The 21,033-nt window shown below is 39.5% G+C and overlaps 1 protein-coding gene and 1 pseudogene across 1 annotated transcript in view; both read right to left on the bottom strand.

The window, feature by feature from the left end:
• Positions 1-21,033, bottom strand: part of SKOR2 (SKI family transcriptional corepressor 2) — a 46,756-nt gene that overhangs the window by 17,299 nt on the left and 8,424 nt on the right. Inside the window, exons 5-6 of the mRNA XM_030926151.1 lie at positions 8,030-8,095; positions 7,555-7,653 (exon numbers count right to left, since the gene is read on the bottom strand). Coding sequence (XP_030782011.1) covers positions 7,555-7,653; positions 8,030-8,095 — 165 coding nt within the window. The remainder of the gene's footprint in view (positions 1-7,554; positions 7,654-8,029; positions 8,096-21,033) is intronic.
• LOC115895620 lies at positions 11,866-11,962 on the bottom strand (annotated as a pseudogene).

Genomic DNA, 21,033 nt, shown 5'->3' with positions numbered 1-21,033 from the left:
CATTAAAGTATTAGAAAAAAATGGTAATTTTTTTTAAAGATTGGAGTGGGGAAGAACATAAAAGGCAAAAATCGTAAAGGAAAAGACTGGTTGATTTGATTAGACAGAAATTTAAAACTTTGGTATGCCAATAAATTACAAACAGATTAAACTCCCCAAACATAAAACACCATAGTCAACATTTAAAAGTAATTGATACAAACCAAAAAATACTTGCAACATGTCAAAGAATTAACATTTTAGTATATAGAGGGTTTATACAAATCAATAAGAAAATGAACACATCGACGGAAATATGGGGAGAGAACATAAATGGGCATTCACAAAACACATGAAAGGATGTTAGACACATGAAAAATGTTCAACATCACCAGCAATGAAAGAAAAGGAAATAATATGAAATACCAAAATTTCCACTTAAGTTAGCAAAGATTAAATGAAAAGATGATACATGCTCTTCCAAAGATGGGAGGAGAAATTAGTCCAAACTTTCTGAAAAGCAACTTGAAATTATATGTTAAGACCTTTAAAAATTTAATGCCCTGTGACACAGCAACACTTTTAGGAGTTTAACCTAAGGAAATAATAGTGGATACATGCAAAGACTTAGTTACAAGGGTGTCCACCATCTAAAACTTGGGCAAACCTTAATGTCCAATGTAACAGTATATTTATACACTGCTGTGTAGTAATGGAAAGAGGCACATTTTAGCTAAAACAAAAAGGAAGTAAAAAATGTTGTGTATTACATTTCATTTTGTTTTATAAAAGCATTTAATATGCATTTAAAAAGGCTGAAACTCCAAAATATTAAGAGTGGTTATCTCTAGGTGGAAAGATTATGGGTGATTTTTGTTTCCTTTCCTTTTTATTTCTGCATACTTAAAATTTTCCACAACAAGGATGTGTATAGCTTTGAGATATGAAGATTGTTAATTGGCAAACATACAAAAATCTAAATTTTTTCTATGTTCTTTTTCTTTTTTCAATTTGAGACAGCGTCTCACTCTGTCGCCTAGGCTGCAATGCCATGGCACGATCTCGGCTCACTGCAACCTCTGCCTCTCGGGTTCAAGAGATTCTCCTGCCTCAGCCTCCCGAGTAGCTGGGGTTATAGGCATGCGCCACCATGCCTGGCTAATTTTTTTGTATTTTTAGTAGAGATGGGGTTTCACTATTTTGGCCAGGCTGCTCTCACACTCCTGACCTCAAGTGATCCACCTGCCTTGGCCTCCCAAAGTGCTGGAATTACAGGATGAGCCATCACGCCCAGCCATATTTTTTCTATGTTCTAAAGGTTGATGAAGACACAATTTAACTGGAGATGGAAAAAATCATTCTCTAATGAGAATCACTTATAACCCAACTATTTTTGGAAAATAATAATATAAAAGGAAGTAGCAAAGAAAAGCACTGAAGTGCAGCATGTCAGCCAACACAACAGCAAGGCTGCACACTGCAAACTCAGACAGCAGGAAAAGCCCAAGGGTTTTCCAAACAGCAATAAAGAGTATCTAGGCTACATTCCTAGAACCATAAGAAGACAAACCCATAGGGTACATCTGGTTCACCTGGAATGTTCTAAGCAAGCAGTGGGCTTTGGGGTTCAATTTGTTTACAACGTCTTCATTTTGTTATCTCTATTTTTAAAGAACCACTGAACCTTTTTTTTTTTTTTTTGAGAGATGGTGTTGCTGTATCACCCAGGCTTAAGTGCAATGGTGTGACCACAGCTCACTGCAGCCTTGAACTTGGGTTCAAGTGATCCTCTCACCTCTGCCTCCTTAGTAGCTGGGACTACATGTGCATGCCACCACGCTTGGCTAATCTGTGTGTGTGTGTTTATGTAGAGCCAGGGTCCCAGCATGTTGCCCAGGCTGACTTTGAACTCCTGGGCTCAAGCAGTCCTCTTGCCTCGACTTCCCAAAGTGCTGAGATTACAGACCTGAGCCACTGTGCCCAGCCAAAACTTAAATTTTTTTTTCATAGCCATCTCCTACTGAAAGGACCAAAGCTTTTAATCTGTACAGTATTTTGGAATCTGCCCCGCTGCCCCCACCCCACACTTCATCTTCCAGAGTATGCTACAAAAAGAAAGAAAAAGGAAGGAAAGAAGGGAACCACTGAACATAAAATAAATTCAATAATGGCCACAGGTGAAAAACGTAGACAACCATATTCAGAGAGATGAGACGTAGTTTGTTTTTAATAACAAGGACTCTTAACAGTAATTTGGAAGAGCAATTTTTTTTATAAGAATCTAAAATGATGACATTTTAGATAAAATCTAACATTTTTCATAAAGCCCCATTCATTTGTGCTTTCCTGTAATAACCAACTGGCCTTTCCACTCAGTTCTTCTAAGTGCCATGAATTTGTCACTAGATCTGCAAATCTAAGGATTCTACTCATGAGCCCTGGATACTCTCCTTTATACAACAGACTTCAGTGATCCAATTTCATCCTCCATTGTCAGTTTTAATCTCTTCGGGTATGACCCCAACGTTCCTATCAATCATTTATTGAGAGTGTGTTACGTACCCACAATATGCCAGGTGCTGCAGGTGGCAACGGAAGAACATTCTGAGTAGCCCTTCCCTGAATCTATTTACAATGCAGGTGTGGGGAGAGGAGAATGAAACAGAGGAGTCAACACAGAAAACTCATGGTACTAGAAATGAACACAACAGGACTTCAGAAAATGCTGCCTGCTGCAAGAGTGGAAAGGCTTCTTGGATGTGGCAAAACTTTAGCTGTGTCCCAGATAAGGAGGAGGACTTGAATGAGGGGAGGCACTCTGGACTAGAGGGAGACAGGTGTGCAGAGGTGGAGGGAGAGGGGTGAGAGTGGTCTGCCAGGTAACTGGGGCTGAGCCTGGGGAGAAGCAGAAATAAGGGTGGAGAGGTTGCGGCGGTGGAGTGGGGGGCATACAATTATGGCAGGTTTTGAGAGTCAGAGAAGAGTTAACTTAGATATACCATGATAAACAGGGCAAATCATTCTAGCTTCTTGAGGTGAAGACTTGGTGCCAAATCTAGAGTTTTAGGAAGACAGGGCTAAGAGCAGCAGGCAGAAAGGGCTGGAGTGGAGAAGGGAGGTGAGAATGCAGGGCACCCTGCTGGTGAGGGCCTTCTCCATTCATTGCCACCTTTAGCAAGTCCCAGGCTCGGGGCTAGGCCCTGAGGTTTTAAGATGGCTAGTGGGAATAAATCAAAATGAATAAAAACTACAGTAAAAGGATGAATGCTGTAATAAAGGAAGGCATAGGGTGTTGGAGGAAAAGAGAGGAAGAAGAGATACAATTGCTGGGCAAGGTGTACATAACGATGCAGTGGCAAAAATAACTTCTGGATTTACAGCTGCAAAAATGATAGACCAGTTGTGAGGGGGGAGTTTGGAATGGTGGCATTGGGGGTCACCTTTAATAAGTTACTCCTGTACAACTGAACATGATATTCATTACAAAACATGTTTGACCAGCCATCCTATTTTCATCTCAAAGTAACCTTGATAACAGTGGAGCCCCTCCTAATCCATTTCCCCAAACACCTACTCCCACTCAATTCCAGCTTCTCCTCTTTCCTTAGTATACCCTTCCTACCTCTCTGTTGTGTCCTACCCGGTTTGTTGATTAACCTTATTGTTTGGTATCAAAACAAGTTTCACTGCCTGTTCCACCCTCTATAATGACAGCTCAATAAACCTTTACAAGTTCTGGTTTCTTACATTAGCTAGTTTACTATACAGTCACTACAAGAATGTCAGCATCAAACTTTAAAACTGTATATACTAGCAACAACTCACATTTCATAGTAATTACTATGCATTTGTCACTGTGCTAAGCACTTCATGCCTTTCACTCATTTAATCCTCTCCACAACCCCAGGAGGTAGGTAGCAGTATTGCTATACTGTTGAAAAGAGATCAGGGAACTTGCCCAAGGTTACTCAGCTAGTGAGTAGAGCAGTCAGTATCCACACCTGGAACCATCTCTATGACCTGCCATGCTTCTCTGCCTCTGCTGTAATGGCAAATGGCTGCCATTATAGGAGAAATCTGCTTTCTCCTCCCCAGATTTCCCCATCAGGGCTACACATAAGTATTAGTGGAAAGCAGCTCTGGAAGCCTCCATTCCAGCAAGTGCAGAGACTTGCTTGTTTCTCTTCCTCCTCCCAACTGCTGCTCCCCAAGTGTGGAGACTTGTTTCTTCCTCCACCTCCGTCTTCTTCCCTCTTCCTCCTTTTCTGCCTCTTCCTCTTCCTTCTCTTTTTCCCTCTATCCCTTCTTCCTCCTTTTCCTCCTCCTCCTCCTCCTCCTCTACCTGCCCCTCCTTTCTGTTATCTGTATTTGTACCCTCTCCATGCTTAGGATCATTCCTGTGGTCCTCATTAAACCTCAGAACCATGGCAATAAGCCAATTTTTTTTTTTTTTTTTTTTTTTTTTGGAGACTGAGTCTCGCTGTCCGGGCTGGAGTGCAGTGGCATGATCTCGGCTCCCTGCAACCTCTGCCTCCCGGGTTCAAGTGATTTTCCTGCTCAGCCTCCTGGCTAGCTGGGATTACAGGAGCATACCACCACACCTGGTTAATTTTTTATATTTCTGGTACAGATGGGGTTTCACCATGTTGGCCAGGCTGGTCTCGAACTCCCGACCTCAAGTGATCTGCCTGCCTCAGCCTCCCAAACTGCTAGGATTACAGGTGTGAGCCACTGTGCCTAGCCAGAAGCCAAATATTTGGACCCAAGTTTAGAAATGCTTTTCTAGAGCTCAGTGCTGTTCCTCTCCTTTTCATCTTTCTGTTTCATAATCACCATCATAATTGCACTTATCCTGTGCCCAGCATGTGCACAGCACTTCGCATAGATCTCTCATTTAGTCCTCTCATTCTTCTATGCAACAGGAATTATCTGCCCCATTTTACAGTTTCCAAGGTCATACAACCAGCAAGTAGCAGAGCCTGAAAATGAACTCAGGTCTGGCCAAGTTTTGAGCCTAGATTCTTAATTCTCACATGCTACAGCTCCTAGCCTAGGTCCACAGTGCTCTATGTGAACTGGAGTTTAAGTGTGGTGACTGTGAGCATCTGTTCACCTCCTAGTAAAAAGCTTTGCACAACTCTCGCAAGAATTTCCCTATGCTTCTTTCCGAGAGGCTTCGCAAAGCTCGGTTTTCCCCTTTTCATCTGAGTGAATCTAAATCTGTCTCCTAGCCTCACGGCCCCTCACATTTAGTTAACAAGCACATAATGTGCATTTGCTATTTTCATCCGTGTGAAATTGACTGCCTCTTTGTGGTGTATCTAAACCACGCATTATTTAAACTTGGGCACACACATGCCACTTCCTTGGTCAGTGGAGTATGTTACAGATAAGAAAGAGGAAATTTTTTTGTTACTGTTTAATTGAAGTGTTTCATATATGTGGCAATCACAGAACATGCATATTAATGCACATCAAAATGATGAATGAGAGGTCTGAATTGACACTGGCCAGTACCTCACATTCTAACATTTTGTTTAACGGAAACATGTTGTATTACAGAGCAGTTACTAAGAAAAATATAAATTATTATGGATTACTTAATTCCTTAGAATGAATATGAATTAGCTTTTATTAATGGGATGAATTATGACTACAGAGGTTTCATAGGGAGTTAGAAGGGCATGTTAGGGATTCAACGGGACTTGGACCCACTCTGCTAGATCTAAAAGCAGGGACCTGCAAACTCAACAGTTAGATAAACATCAGCTATTGGAAAAACATATTATTCAATGCCTCTCATTGGGGCAAGGAACTGTGCAGTATTTCTTAAGATACAGTTTCAAAAGTTAGAGAATCCTAGATCCTTTCAAAGCACCTGTTTCTTATGGTTTCAAAGATACTTTAAACGTTTCTCCTTTTCTCAAAGCTGTAAGTATCACAATATTCCTAATTATGCTATCAAAAGCTATTGCCCATTCTCCTCCTTTCAATCGCATTCTAAAGCCCTGCAGGCATTCTCTGAATTCAAAATAACTGAAGTACCATGAGCTCCAACCTCCTTTGGAGTATGCAGAGAGGACACACTTTGCAGACCCTCCCATTCCTTGTGGTCAGAGTTCTCTTCCATCATGCAGTTACCTCTACATTTTGAATCCTCACTTTTAAATGTTCTGGTCAAATTCAGTTTGACATGTTAGCAGGAACTTGGTGCTATTCAAAAATGCTACCTAAGCATGTCATTCAGTTGTGCCAATGATTACATTTAGGAAGCCCTAATGAATGAAAACCTTCAGGCTGGCATTATTGGAATTATCACAATTATTTAAAAATCTTCCAGGTGCTGATACAGGAATCATCTGGCACAGGAATTGCCAACTTGAGTTTTGTGATTTCTGGGTTAATAAGAAGCATGCTGACATTCTAAAACAGTGCCCTGGAAAAAATTAATTTTAAATATATATAATTAGAAAAATAAGTTTGCAGGCCAGGCACAGTGGCTTATGCCTGTAATTCCAGCACTTTGGGAGGCTAAGGCAGGCGGATCACCTGAGGTCAGTAGTTCGACACTAGCCTGACCAATATGGTGAAACCCTACCTCTACTGAAAATACAAAAATTAGCCAGGTGTGGTGGTGTGTGCCTGTAGTCCCAGCTACTCGGGAGGCTGAGACAGGAGAATTGCTTGAACCCAGGCGGCAGAGATTGCAGTGAGCCAAGATTGTGCCACTGCACTCCAGCCTGGGTGACAGAGTGAGACTCCATCTCAAAAAGAAAAAAAAAAGTTTGTATACTATTTTCCCACTGTCCTTTCTCTGGAGAGGGGAAGATGACTAAATCAAACTCCAGAAAGCTTGAAAAACACTACTGTGATGTATTTGTCCAGATGTGACCCAGACCAGGTCAGGTGAATTTTAAAACTCTGGACACCTACCATAAAGTTTTAGAAAATTCCAAGACTCTAGGAATAGAACCAACAGTTTTTAGGCTACAATATCTCCTGCCTCTAAATTCAGAATGGAATTTTAACATTAAATATGGATGGGGAATCTAAAAGTACTACAATTATACAATTTCATTTAATAAAATAGATTTGTGTACACTGAACTGTTAAAGTTTAGATTTTCATATTTATACATATCTCAAGCATCAGGAAGCTATCTATCCAGAACAATCTGAGAATGAAAGTTAACTTTTTCTTGTTTCCCCTACTTTAGAGGATGTAAATACCTGAGTAGTTCTTTTGTTTTAAAATCTATAATCTAAATCTATCTAAATATTTAAATATATTTACATATTTAATTATATATTTACACACATTTTAAAATATGCACAACATACACATACAGATACATGTATATCCATACATAAATACCAAAAGGTTCTTGTAAGAAATTCTATCTGTGAGTCAATTCAAAGCCTAAATAAAACTAAAATTTATGAATATTTAGGCAGACCATGGGAAGACTGTGTGTGTTTTGCACAATCACTTAACACTTAGAATTACATTCTTAAGCCTAATAATAGAAACGTAATCAATTATCATAGATACAATGAAATAAAAGTGATTTCTTACTGAATACTGGGAAAGACGTGTTTCCTTTTAACACCTGGAATTCTTGTTCCAGTCGTCTCCGTAAATCTATTTGTTCAAATAAAACCTTCTGAAGTTCTTCTAATAAAAAAAAGAAGAGTCATTTTACTAATCTTTACAAATAACTCTCCAGAGAACTGTTACATATGGCAATTTATTATTATAAGACAAAATATTTACCAGTTTAAAAAGTGTTGCATAGACATAGGATAGATTTTGTGCAGAAATCCATGAATATAAATCAATGTAATATATTATTTTAAAGTATTATATTACAGTGTCATGTATTGATTGATACGTATGCATTAATCTCAATTATATCCATCCAATGGTCCATATATTATTCATATGTTGCTTGTCAAGCTAAAAATATGGCGTAGGACAAAAATATCCTCCTATTATCTCCACAGTCGTTTAAAGCTAAGAGAAGTTCTACAGAATTGAAACTTCCATTTACCTTTCCCCATATTTTCTACATCCTTTTTGAGTGAATGAGGTGAATTAGTTTCTTGTGTGTGTTCACCTTTTAAAAAAGGAGAAAAAATATTATTAGTTTTGTGTAGGCTAGTTCTGCAAGTTTTCCTTTACATTTTCTTTTAGTATCTGCAAAACAGTTTATTTAATATAACCTGAAATTGGAAGTCCTCATAACCAAATGTTGTCCTCATTTACTCACATACAATCCTTCTGAAACATGGAGGGGAGGTGCAGAAAAGGAGAGCAGAGCCTGCCCGGCCTGTGATGGCAGCTCCAGAAAAGCAGATTCTTGAAGTTATTCCCTCTCCAGCCCCCTACTGCTATCTATCCTTTACAAGGAAGGAAATTTCTAGAATGGGCAAAAGGGGAGTCTGGATAGTCAAGATTTCTGGTAGAAATCTGATTGGAGTCCCACTTGTCCTTGAAGGGAGGAAGCTTGATTTGAATAGAAAGGTTCTCAAGACTAGAGGCAGGGGCCCAGCCTTCTTGGGCCATCAAAATTTGGGACACTGAAAAAGAAGTGGGAGGAGGCTTTGAGCTGTGATTGATAAACCTGGAGGGGTTTCCTAATAACTGATAGTTTTTTTTTTTTTTTTTTTTTAAAAAAAAAAAAAACAACTTGGGCGGGGCGCAATGCCTCATACCTGTAATCCCAGCACTTTGGGAGGCCGAGGTGGGCAGATTACCTGAGGTCAGGAGTTCAAGACCAGCCTGACCAACATGGAGAAACCCCATCTCTACTAACATACAAAATTAGCCGGGCGTGGTGGTGCATGCCTGTAATCCCAGCTACTCAAGAGGCTGAGGCAGAAGAATCGCTTGAACCTGGGAGGTGGAGGTTGCGGTGAGTTGAGATTGTGCCATTGCACTTCAGCCTGGGCAACAAGAGTGAAACTCTGTCTCAAAAAAAAAAAAAAAAAAAAAAATCAACTTAAGGCTAGGTGCAGTGGCTCATGTCTATAATTGGGAGGCGGAGGCGGGAGGATTGCTTGAGGCCAGGAGTTCAAGACCAACCTGGGTAACACGGCAAAACCTTGTCCCTACAAAATAGAAAAATTAGCTGAATGTGGTAGTGTGTGCCTGTAGTTCCAGCAACTTGGGAGGCTGAGGTGGGAGGATCACTTGAGCTCAGGAGACTGAGGCTGTAGTGAGCTGTGATTGCACTACTGCACTCCAGCCTGGGTAACCCTGTCTCAAAATTAAAAAATAAATAAATAAAATAAAAAGTAAAAAAAATTAAAAATCAACTTAGACAAAATAAGTTAACTTATATTAGTTTGTGAACAGTTACTTGCTTCCTGGTATCTCTTCACTGCTCTTCCTTGACCAAAGAAAACTATACTGTGAATAAAGGTTAGATCATTATTCCTATTTAGCTTACGTGCTAACTAGGATGGCAAGTTAAGAAAATGTCTGTATCCGGCCGGGCGCGGTGGCTCAAGCCTGTAATCCCAGCACTTTGGGAGGCCGAGACGGGCGGATCACGAGGTCAGGAGATCAAGACCATCCTGGCGAACACGGTGAAACCCCGTCTCTACTAAAAAAATACAAAAATCTAGCCGGGCGAGGTGGCGGGCGCCTGTAGTCCCAGCTACTCGGGAGGCTGAGGCAGGAGAATGGCATAAACCCGGGAGGCGGAGCTTGCAGTGAGCTGAGATCCGGCCACTGCACTCCAGCCTGGGCGGCAGAGCGAGACTCCGTCTCAAAAAAAAAAAAAAAAAAGAAAAGAAAATGTCTGTATCCACAGTGATGAATTGAGTCTACACATCCAGTCTAAATAAACCAGACTCCAATCATTCAGGCAATCAGAATTTTTAAAAACTTCAACCTGCTATCCTCAATACTCACATAATTTAATCAAGCTTTTCATTTCTGTCTGAAGAGGTTTGGTAGAACAAACAAAGGGGCTCTGAGGCTTCATGGATCCCCCTCCCTTTCCCCCCATCCCTCCTCTCTGTCCCCAAAGTTCCTTGCACAGGCCTCAAGCACGGTGCTGTCTCCTTACTCCCCTTCCTCACTCAGTGGGCCATGTGTTACTTGGGGGCAGGGGCTAGGTATGGCCATTGCTTAGCACAGTGCTGAACATACAATAAGCACTCAATAAAGGGTTTGTAGTTGTTTCTGAAAAGGACCCCAGGAGGTTGTAAATTCTAAATTACAGCGTGGGCCAGAATTCATCAAAGATCTCCTTACTATTTAGTTCCCTCAGCAAAAAACAGAATGTAATGGCCCTGGGCACTTGTAGAAGTACAGGGAGATTTCTTTGCCGAGGTAAAAATTTCTGCAAAGAGGGAAACAGAATTTCTCCCTGAAGTGGTGAACTGTAACAGTATCATGGACAGACAGGAAAATTTTCAACATGATATTATCAGCGGCAATTCAAGTGCATTTTACTTGATGACTGTGGGGAGTATGTTTGTGTGTGTTTGTGCATGTGCGTGTGTGTGTAGGTAAATACATCTGTGAAAATATATGCAAATATTCCAGAACATATGCATCATTAGGGGAAGGAGCCTAATAATATCCTTGGCATCCCTAAGTTCCTGAGTAGTAAGCATCTTCTCTAATATCCAGATTAGATTCCTACATCCTCATTCTCATCTTGGACATGACCTCTCTATAGGTTCAGATGTACTCTTGAACCTTGAAACCTTGGCTTTCTTCTCCATATAAAAAGAAAATAGAGAGGAAATATCTGTGAAGCATTTTAAATATAGACCTCAATGCAATTCCTAGAAAAACACTATTATCTAAAACAAGAGTAACATGAAGGTTGATAACAAATCATTAATGTGTAAACCAAGAAAAACAGTATTTTGAAATGAAGATACATGCATATTATGTGCAGTCTCAGTTAACCACTTAAAGGTGTATTTCAAAAATACTGGCATACAATATTGAATCTGAACAAGAGAAGAAAGAGGCATGCATGTATCTCTGTGTTTATCTGCAGGGCATAATGACACTACTGTTCTACAACTTTCTCAACCACTCAAAGCATGATTTAAATGAGATCTTTATTCCTGAATAGGCAATTCTAGAAACCATAGTCTTATCAAATTATAGACCAGATTCCTTTTGACTCTTTAGTATATTTTGTGGACTGTTTATCTTATATTATGTTTCAGTTAGATAGTTGAATTTAAAAATTAAAATGTGATATGTAAAATGCATTTCTTTCCTATTTCATAATTAGTAGCTTTACATTGGTATGAAACCACTAAACAAGCAGCTAGTAAATGGAGACTACATTAACCACAGGCAAATCTACTGATGATGTTAATAAAAAGCTTGTCTTTTCATCAGCTTTGTAGAGGTTTTATTAACACTTTGCATCGGCATCTATTTCAAACAGATATTTTGCTGCATCTTCCGGGTAAAATCTGCCAATTTTGAGCTTAGAGGATTCGAATGCCTCACTTACAAAGGGTTTTTAAAATGGCTAAATGTGAGGTAAATAAGAAGCACAGAAGCCTCTGCTGCCTTTTGTATATCTTTTACTGGACTGTTGCCTTTCGCATATTACTAATCTGTGAAAACCAGATTGTTAATGGTGGTTAAAAATGACCTCTGGGAGCCTGGATAGATTTGTTCACTATTGCTGCTAATGGTTTCCATCTGGTTAAAAAAAAAAAGGCAGTCTAATACTAGATTAAATAAATGTGATTTAGTTGACAGTGAGCTCCCAATTTTTATAAAAATTCCATCAGGTTGGCTACATTTTACTTTCTCAGAATTAATGAATGGGTTTGGAAACATCCCTAAATTAAAGTGCTTACTTTTTTGTCTCCTATATTCCCCTCACCCCTTTTGTTTTTAAATATGGACTGCTTCAGAAATTTGTTGTCATCCTTGCAGAGGGGCCATACTAATCTTCTCTGTATTGTTCCAATTTTAGTATATGTGCTGCCACTGGATTCCTCTTTTAAAAATGGGGTTGGTGAGCTGGGTGTGGTGGCTCATGTCTATAATCCCAGCACTTTGGGAGGCTGAGGCGGGTGGATCACCTAATGTCAGGAGTCAAGACCAGCCTGGCCAACATGGTGAAACCCCTTCTCTACTAAAAATACAAACACTAGCCGGGCATGGTGGTAGACGCCCGTATTCTCAGCTACTTGGGAGGCTGAGACAGGAGAATCTGTTGAACCCAGGAGGCAGAGATGGCAGTGAACCGAGATCACGCCACTGTATTCTAGCTTGGGTGACAGAGCAAGACTCCATCTCAGAAAAAAAAAGGGGGAGGGAGGGGTGGTGGTCGGGGGAAGCATAGCGATTCTAACAGTGTAGAGTTGTAGGAGAGAAAATTATACATGGAAGAAGCATGTTTCTTGGAAGCCTGGCCTCAAACATGTCTAAGACTATAGAAAAAAACTAGTTTGAAGTTGGAGAGTAATGGGTAACTAGGGCATAAAATGTCTCCTGTGGATGGAAGTGACTAAAAGCTGCTGCTAAAGGCCCGGGGCCATGGCTCACACCTGTAATCCCAGCACTCTGGGAGGCCGAGGGAGAGTGCTTGAACCCAGGTGTTTGAGACCAGCCTGCACAACATGGCGAAACTCTGTCTCTATAAAAAAGACAAAAATTAGCTGGGCATAGTGGTACACTCCTATAATTCCGGTTACTCTGAGTGGGAAGATCACTTGAGCCCTGCAGGTCAAGACTGAAGTGAGTCATGACTGCACCACTGGCCACGGCATTCCAGCCTGGGTGATAGAGTGAGACCCTGCCTTAAATATAAAAAAGAAGAAAAGAAAAAGCTGCTGCTTAGGAAGGTGTCTACACGAGGACTTTCCAAGTGCACATTTGCAGGACCAGTTCATTGTGACCTGCATGGTTTCTGAGAATCCTGCAGCATCATGCTGTATCAGGGAAACTACATCACTGCTGAGCGCAGCTGGAGACCAGAGAGCCTGGAATGTCAGGAGCCTGCTTTCCTGGTCTCTCCAAGGTCCTCCAACAGCAGTGGTTCCATGTTCCAGGTGAATGTTCCAACCCACTCTTGGTTCTGCCCTCACATGTTATTAGAAACTGGAAGTACGAGAAAGGTGGGTGTGAGAAGTAAAATGCTGAACCAGATATGAGCAGTAAATAGCAAATGAAGAGGAGATGGAGTATATGAACAATATAAACAAGCAAAAAAAAAAAAAATCAGCAACAACAACAAAAAACAGCCAACAGATTCAATAGCACTAGCTTTCAAGGCACTAGAATAATTACTTTCTGTTAAATACCATGGCAGGCCTCTGCTCAAGAACCTGCAATGGCTCCCTATGGTCTCCATCAAAGACTCCACTCTAAAGTTCTCCCCCCAAAGTCTCTAGGTTCTCCCATAATCTTGTTCAACCTGCTGAGCTTCTGAGCCATCCTGTCTCCTTTTTTTTTTTTTTTTTTTTTTTGAGACAAGGTCTTGTTGCTCTGCCACCCAGGCTGGAGTGCACTCACACAATCCAGGCTCGGGCTCACTGCAGTCTCAACCTCCTGGGCTCAGGTGATCCTCTCACCTCAGCCTCCCAGGTATCTGGGACTACAGGTGCACACCATCATGTCTGGCTACTTTTTTCCTGTATTTTTTTGTAGAGACGGGGTTTCGCCATGTTGCCCAGGCTGGTCTTGAACCCCTGAGCTCATGTGATCCATCCATCTCGCCCTCCCAAAATGCTGGGATTACAGGCCTCAGCCACTGTACCCGGCCCATCCTGTCTTTATTGCCTAACAGGCATTTATTTTTCACATCTGCTGCTTACATCTGCCTTACGTCATTTCTCCATCCTAAGGTGCCCTCTCCTCTCTTCCTTGTGCAACCAAAATCAGAATGCCATCCAAGTCTTCTCTTGTTCAGGATTGAATGCCTGTGTCCCCCTTATCCCCAAATTCACACATTTAAATCCTAACCCCCAAGGTGATGGTATTGGGGGGGGAGGGGACTTTGGGAGGTCATGAGGGCAGAACACTCATGAATGGGATTAATGCCCTTATAAAAGCAACCCCAGAGACCTCCCTTCCTACTTTTCCACCATGTGAGGACACAGCAAGAAAACAGCCATTTATGAACCAGAAAGAGAGCTCCCTCACCAATCACTGAATCTGCCAGTGCCTTGATCTTGGACTTCCCAGCATCCAGAACTGAGAAAAACAGATGCTGTTTAAGCCATCCAGTTGATGGTATTTCTTTTTTTTTTTTTTTTTTTTTTTAATAGCAACCTGGCCAGCCTAAGACGTTTTTCTTCCATAAGGCTTTTTCAACTTCTGCAAATCTTACTGATTCATCCCTTCCTTGGCTGAACTTCTAAGTGCTTATTGCCTTTATTTTGCCCCTTTGTACCTGATGTTCTAGGTCTTCCTAGAAGTCTTCCTAGTCTGGTCTTCCTCAGCTAGAAAATATACTTTCTGAGGGCAGAGAGATCCTACCCTACAGCTAATCCCCATCACTACTACCTTAGGAAGGGGTACAAATATATTCCACGAATACTTGTTGTACTTTTTAATCCATTCTGCTTTGTAAGAGAAATACCAACTAACGCTATTCTAAATCCTTAGTTGTCATGAAGGGTTTTAAAGCACTAACTTTTTCCTACATGTGAAAAGCACATTTAATCCATTTGCATATTCTGACTAAATTAGGTTAACTATACATTCAGTTTTCTGGGGAAATTCGTGATGCTCCAATAGAAAATAAGTTTTGTTCTCATCTGACATTTTGAAAATTTCTTTAAGGAACAAACAAAACTACAGCACTAACTTTTAACTATGACCTGAAAATATTAATAAACATATATGTCTGCTGTGGTCTCCAACAGCAAAAATATTGTACATTTTTAGAGCTCATTTAACTATAAGAGCCGAATGAATGGTCAGGTGACCTGTTCTGTTGGTGGACATGAGAGAGGAGAAGCTGATTAAACAGTTATCACTCTTCTCAAGCTGAACTCTGAATTCAATAAGTAAGAGCATTTAAATATTGCGTCCTGCACACATATAGAGTATACCATGTATATGGGGTACAATATGAAACTTTTGCCATTTGAATAAAGAGTAAAAAACATGGCATTCACCCACCCCTTCTATGGAAATACATTCTTTCACCTCCCCACTATTTTCTTTCTTTCTTTCTTTTTTGAGACAGGGTCTTGCTCTGTTGCCCAGGCTGGAGCGCAGTGGTATGAACATGGCTTACTGCAGCCTGTCCTTCTGGGGTCACGTGATCCTCCCACCTCAGCCTCCAGAGTAGCTGTGCCACTATGCCAGGTTAATTTTTAAAAATTTTTTGTAGGTCTCCCTATGTTGCCCAGTCTGGTCTCGAACTCCTGGGCTCAGGGAATCCTCCTGCCTCATTCTTCCAAAGTGCTGGGATTATAAGCATGAGCCACTGCACCAGGCTGCCCCGAGTCTTTTCATCCCTACTTGGTTTCCTACTCCTTGTCTTGGCTGTCTCCCTTTTAAATTCTCCCTTGAGCCAGTATCCAGTGCTTAGAAGCATGGCCCCAGCCAGCAGCCCCAGGGACTAAGCGGTTGCTTATCACTGAAATGGCCTCTATGTCCTTCCAGAACTATTATTGACACTTGATGAAAAATATTTGGAGAATTTTTTTTTTTTTTTAAATAGAAGGAAAATGTCTGTCCACAGAGGAAGTCTGCAGAAAGAAAGAAAGAAAGTGTGTTATTTAATTGAACACTCACAGGTAAATTTAGTAAATAATTTTTTTTCTTTTTCTTTTTTTTTTTTTTTTTTTTTTTTTTTTTGAGAGGGAGTCTCACTTTGTCACCCAGGCTGGAGTGCAGTGGTGCAGTCTTGGCTCACTGTAACCTTTGTCTCCCGGATTCAAGTGATTCTCCTGCCTCAGCCTCCCGAGTAGCTGGGATTACACGAGGCCACCACCACACCCGGCTAATTTTTGTATTTTTAGTAGAGACAGGGTTTTACCATGTTGGGCAGGCTTGTCTTGAACTCCTGACTTCAGGCAATCCACCTGCCTCGGCCTCCCAAAGTGCAGGGATTACAGGCATGAGCTACTGCACCCGGCCAATTTAGTAAATAAAATTATTTTGGTTTAAGGCTGTGTCTGTACATGAGATACACATGCACTCTAACATCTGGATGAAGAAAGGTATAATTTCAGTCAAGAGTCCAGATGTTTCCATAGTTTGTGCAGACTCATGTGCTAGCAGTGTCTGTGTTCTGCTGCAAGGGAGCACACCCTAGAAGAGAAGGCATCTCCTGCATGCAAAGCTCCAACAATCTTCGCATGCTGCTCCCAACGCACCTTCTTGCCGTTTCAGCCTGGGCTGAGGCTCTGTCCTCCTGCTGTTCAACAGCAGGCACAGGGCCTGGCCACTGTTGAACAGAAGCTACATGTATGCATGTTTAACTCCCAAATAAACTCTGAATTTTAAAATTGATCTTAGTCTTATAATCTGCTTCTCAGTGAGATTTTCTGGATTTTTTATTTTCTCTATCTCTGACACTCTATCTTAGAGCTATAATTTGGATAGGGTCAAAATTAATCTACAGTTAGTGTAATAGTATATTTAAGAATAACCAAAATATAGCACAACATATGGCATAGAGAGGTTTTTAAAAACACTTTGCATTAAGGCATTAAAGAATCAATTATATAAAAAGCAAGGTTAAGTAATTTTCTCCTCTATCAGTGGGATACAGACTTCTAATTTCTTGCTGTTAAATTCTACACTGAATGACTTCCCCTGTGACGTTTGGCACTTCAGTGAGGTCACAGAACAGAAAAGAAAAAAAAATCAATACCACTGGAGAGCATATGCTACAGAATGAACTAACTAAATATTAACTCCATTAGTGAAAAAATAAAAAGCAGCAAGTGCAAGATTAACTAATACCGGTGGGATTATAGTAAACTAAGAGTTATGGCAAACTTTACAATTCATGATCAAAATTTATTGCAAGGTGCATACACATTGCATCTGGAATCAGTAAATTAAATATCTTTGATTAGTGCATCTCCAGTTCATTTAGAAAGGTCTTGAGTTTTAGAACTGGTGTTGTGAGTTAATGCTGTTTAATTTTTTTCGTGGACATTTTTTTTCATTGCCTTTCTCCATCTCCTTGAGTTCTGCATTTTTAACAATCATTAGTAAGAAGGAAACTTTCATAAATAAAAATAAACAAATATCTGAAATAAGGAAATTATTTAATTTCGAATCCATGTATTGAAAGACTTCACAATACATTGTACATAACTAAATGTTGCTAGTTAAAACTAGAGGTGGGAGGTTTTATCAAATTTTATAGGTAATTAACTGAGGCACAAAATAGTTTAAGGGTTTACCTAATGTCACCTAGTGAGATAATTAAAACTTAGATCTACTAGTTCATACTTTAAAGAATTTTTCTTTTTTCCTTTTTTTTTAAAAAAAAAACATAAGCATGTTTGAAAATAGAATGGAATAATGAATCAGAGTGCTTCATCCGCTATATATTCATGAGAAATGTAATTGCTTCTTACTATTCTCAGAAATCTGTCCATAGCATATTAAGTACACTAGAGAATCATACCAGTGAAAATCAAATTGATTTTAAAACTTCTATACATATAAAAAGATTCAGTCGCACTCGCACTGCAATGGCACCGGAGTTTCTCCAGTGAAGGGGATTGAAAAGTGGGGATGACTCCACTTTACCTGATTTCCTTGACCTGCAATAGCTTTGAGCTGTCTTACCAGCTTACCTCACTGCATTCAATTTCAAATCACTTAACTTCGCTAAAGTTATTCAAAACGGATATGCAAAACCTTACTCTGGGATTGCAAGTGGAAATACTGTCATTTATATTTTTGAGTAGGTAATATTTTGACCAAACTACCATTCCCCTTATCTATCTGACTTGGGTCTAATTTTAAAGAATCTAGAGATAAAAGTTCTCCTGGCTTTTGGGTAATTTTGGCTGCTTAAGAACTTCATGTTTGGTCCCTCTAAGCATACAGAATTATATCTGCTGTATGTAAGGTTAATGACCATTAACAGGGAGATTTTTTAAAAATCGTTTAAAAATGTAATCTCTTTGAAATTGCTGAAAAGTAATGGTTATCGATAAGGCTGAAAGATTAAAGAAAGGCTAAACTTAATTAAAATGATGAACTAAAAGATCAAAAAAAAAACTAAAAACAAAGTATTGTTGCTAAACTGAATTTTTTTAAGGGATCAATTAAATATAGGTCTATATCTTTGTTCAGAGAAAGGTCATAGAGATTTTCTGATTAACGATATTTATGGTTGCCACGGGAGTGAAAAATTCCTATAAAAATCAAAAATTGCATACTGACTTATCAGGCAGTTTGAAAAGACATTTCATTCTTTTTTTTGTTATAGCTATATAAGCATAGAAATAAAATATTGATATTTTCCAATAATAATGGTTGAATTAAACATTGGCTAAAGGGACATAGGGTTATATAAATCTTATCAAATTTTTTTTTGTGTAGACTACTATCATAGTACTCATACTGCCTTCTTAGGTAATCTGTCTCCTCCTCTTGATTGGAAGCAATGTGAGGGCAGGGACTGGTGTTGATTTCTATTTCTGAATTCCCAGAGTCTAGGAAAGTACTTAGCACACAGTAGGCATTCAAAGATATTTGTGGAGTAAATAAGTAAATAAACAAATGAATGCTATCATGTAGATAACGGCTGTTACATGGGGGAAAATATCTTCATTAATGAGTAAAGAATACTGGATAAAACATTTGGCTGCTACCACTCCAAAGCAGCTAATCACAAGCGCTCATAATCTCTTTGGCTCATCTGAATTTCTGACACTTTGCCAAATAAATGGATAAATGGATTCTCGGAATCTGACCACAAGTAAATACATGAATACCAAAACATAGGTCACTTGGGCCCCCAGTCTGGGATTTTCCCAAATGTGTATTTCAATCTGAAGACCATAAGCTAATATTTTCTAAAAGCAATGGCAGCTGAAGGTGCACCAAGTTAAGTCCCACAACAATCCAAACCCTTTAAACACTTCTTGGTGTTTAAAACATTTCCACACACTAAGCCAAAAACCCCATAAGGATGAAGTTCTTGTGACCCAAGATTTCAAGGTAAAGTTAACAAAATATAGCCTTCACCTGAAATTTGCTTATTTTGATAATATATTTTTATCCCTTCCATGTTTCACCTGTCTCCCATTCAATACAGGATAATAAGATTGTATAACCTCCTACTACATACTTCCCGGAATAATGTGAGAATGAAACTGTGATATAGAAAAATCAATGCGGAACAAGTTTCTCTGGCAATCTGTATCAAATTAATTATTGTGAGGTAGGGACTAGCAATATATCAATAGTATCACTAGGTGTTATTACCAATATAACTATTGACTGCACTGCCCTGAGCTCCAGGCACTGAGGAATTATGTGAACGCCGATCCTGACTGCACTTTTACTTACTTCCTTTTAGCATTTATATTTCCATCTTAATATCAAACAACAGTAGATTCCATGGTTTTTATCTGCTTGGCTATCATTCTTGAGGTTCCGATGGCTTGTTAGGGTTTACTAGACTCAATAAGCATGCGGAAAACAAACCCCTCTTAAAGCCAGGAATTTGTTGTCAAATTCCATCCAAATCAGAGGAAGATGAAAGAGAGAAATTCAGTTTTTAACAAATATATAGAGACTATTAACATACATAAAATGAAGAGAATACAGCTCTGTGAAGGGATTAGTTTGTTCAAATATATTTATTAATAGATTGCTTACGGGTATGGGTATGCATGGTTGTTGAAGTGTTAACTGAAAACTTTTTTAAAAAATTATGAATGCTAGCTGTTAAATGCGGTGTAGGAAATTAAAGTTCCTAAAAGTAAATTTCAGACTGAAATTTGGATTTTCTCATTCAATTTATAGAAACTATTTTTTTTTTTTTTTTTTTTTTTTTTTTTTTTTGAGACGGAGTCTCGCTCTGTTGCCCGGGCTGGAGTGCAGTGGCCGGTTCTCAGCTCACTGCAAGCTCCGCCTCCCGGGTTTATGCCATTCTCCTGCCTCAGCCTCCGAGTAGCTGGGACTACAGGCGCCCGCCACCTCGCCCTGCTAGTTTTTTTTTTGTATTTTTTAGTAGAGATGGGGTTTCACCATGTTAGCCAGGATGGTCTCGATCTCCTGACTTCGTGATCCACCCGTCTCGGCCTCCCAAAGTGCTGGGATTACAGGCTTGAGCCACCGCGCCCGGCCTATAGAAACTATTTTAAACATCAAATTTCCCATAATTTTGTACGAATCATTGTTACCTCTTGAAAAGCTATTGCACATGTTCCATCTTTTATAGCATATTTACAAAATTTAAATTTTTTCTACAAGAATTTGTACCCAAATAGAGTTCAGCAGAAGTAGACTTATGAAGATTGATGTTTATCTAATAGATAAATGAAGTTCAGGGTCTGGAGTAAAGTTTGATATCTGTCTAAATGAGCTATTTTGTGTTAAATACATGTATATGATAATTTGAACTTTAATATTACCAATAGCCAACTCCAAGATAAAAACCTCCAAATGTAGGCAGTCAAAAACAACTTAAAACTAATGTGTGTAAATTATAATGCACCAATTTTAACAAGTGACACTAAATTAAAGCTTGTCTTAATATTGGTGAATGGAAAGCAGGTTTCACATCCTGCCTCTGAATGGGTCATGTTATTTAAAAAATACACAGCCATTGCTACATGAAAGTTTTCTTATTTTATTTGACTTTAGGCTTTATGGGGGCTTGCTTTCAAAATGGGGTCATACATAAGATAAAACAAAACAAAATAATAATCCTTCCAAATTAAGTTCTTGACAGTGCCACTGAGACGTGACATTGCTTTTAAACTTTCTTTCTGAGCTTTATCTGTCTTGATAGGGAAGAATGGGAATTCTCTAAGTGCTCATTGGTTGTACAAGACAGACCTAGCAAAGGTCTCCAATCCACTTCAGCTTTTGAAACGGCCCGAGGTGATTCGCATTCAC

Source organism: Rhinopithecus roxellana, chromosome 21 (assembly GCF_007565055.1).
Source record: "Rhinopithecus roxellana isolate Shanxi Qingling chromosome 21, ASM756505v1, whole genome shotgun sequence".
NCBI classification, from domain to species: Eukaryota; Metazoa; Chordata; class Mammalia; order Primates; family Cercopithecidae; genus Rhinopithecus; species Rhinopithecus roxellana.
The sequence above is the reverse complement of the archived record's forward strand: the minus strand, read 5'-3'. Positions and strand labels throughout refer to the sequence as shown.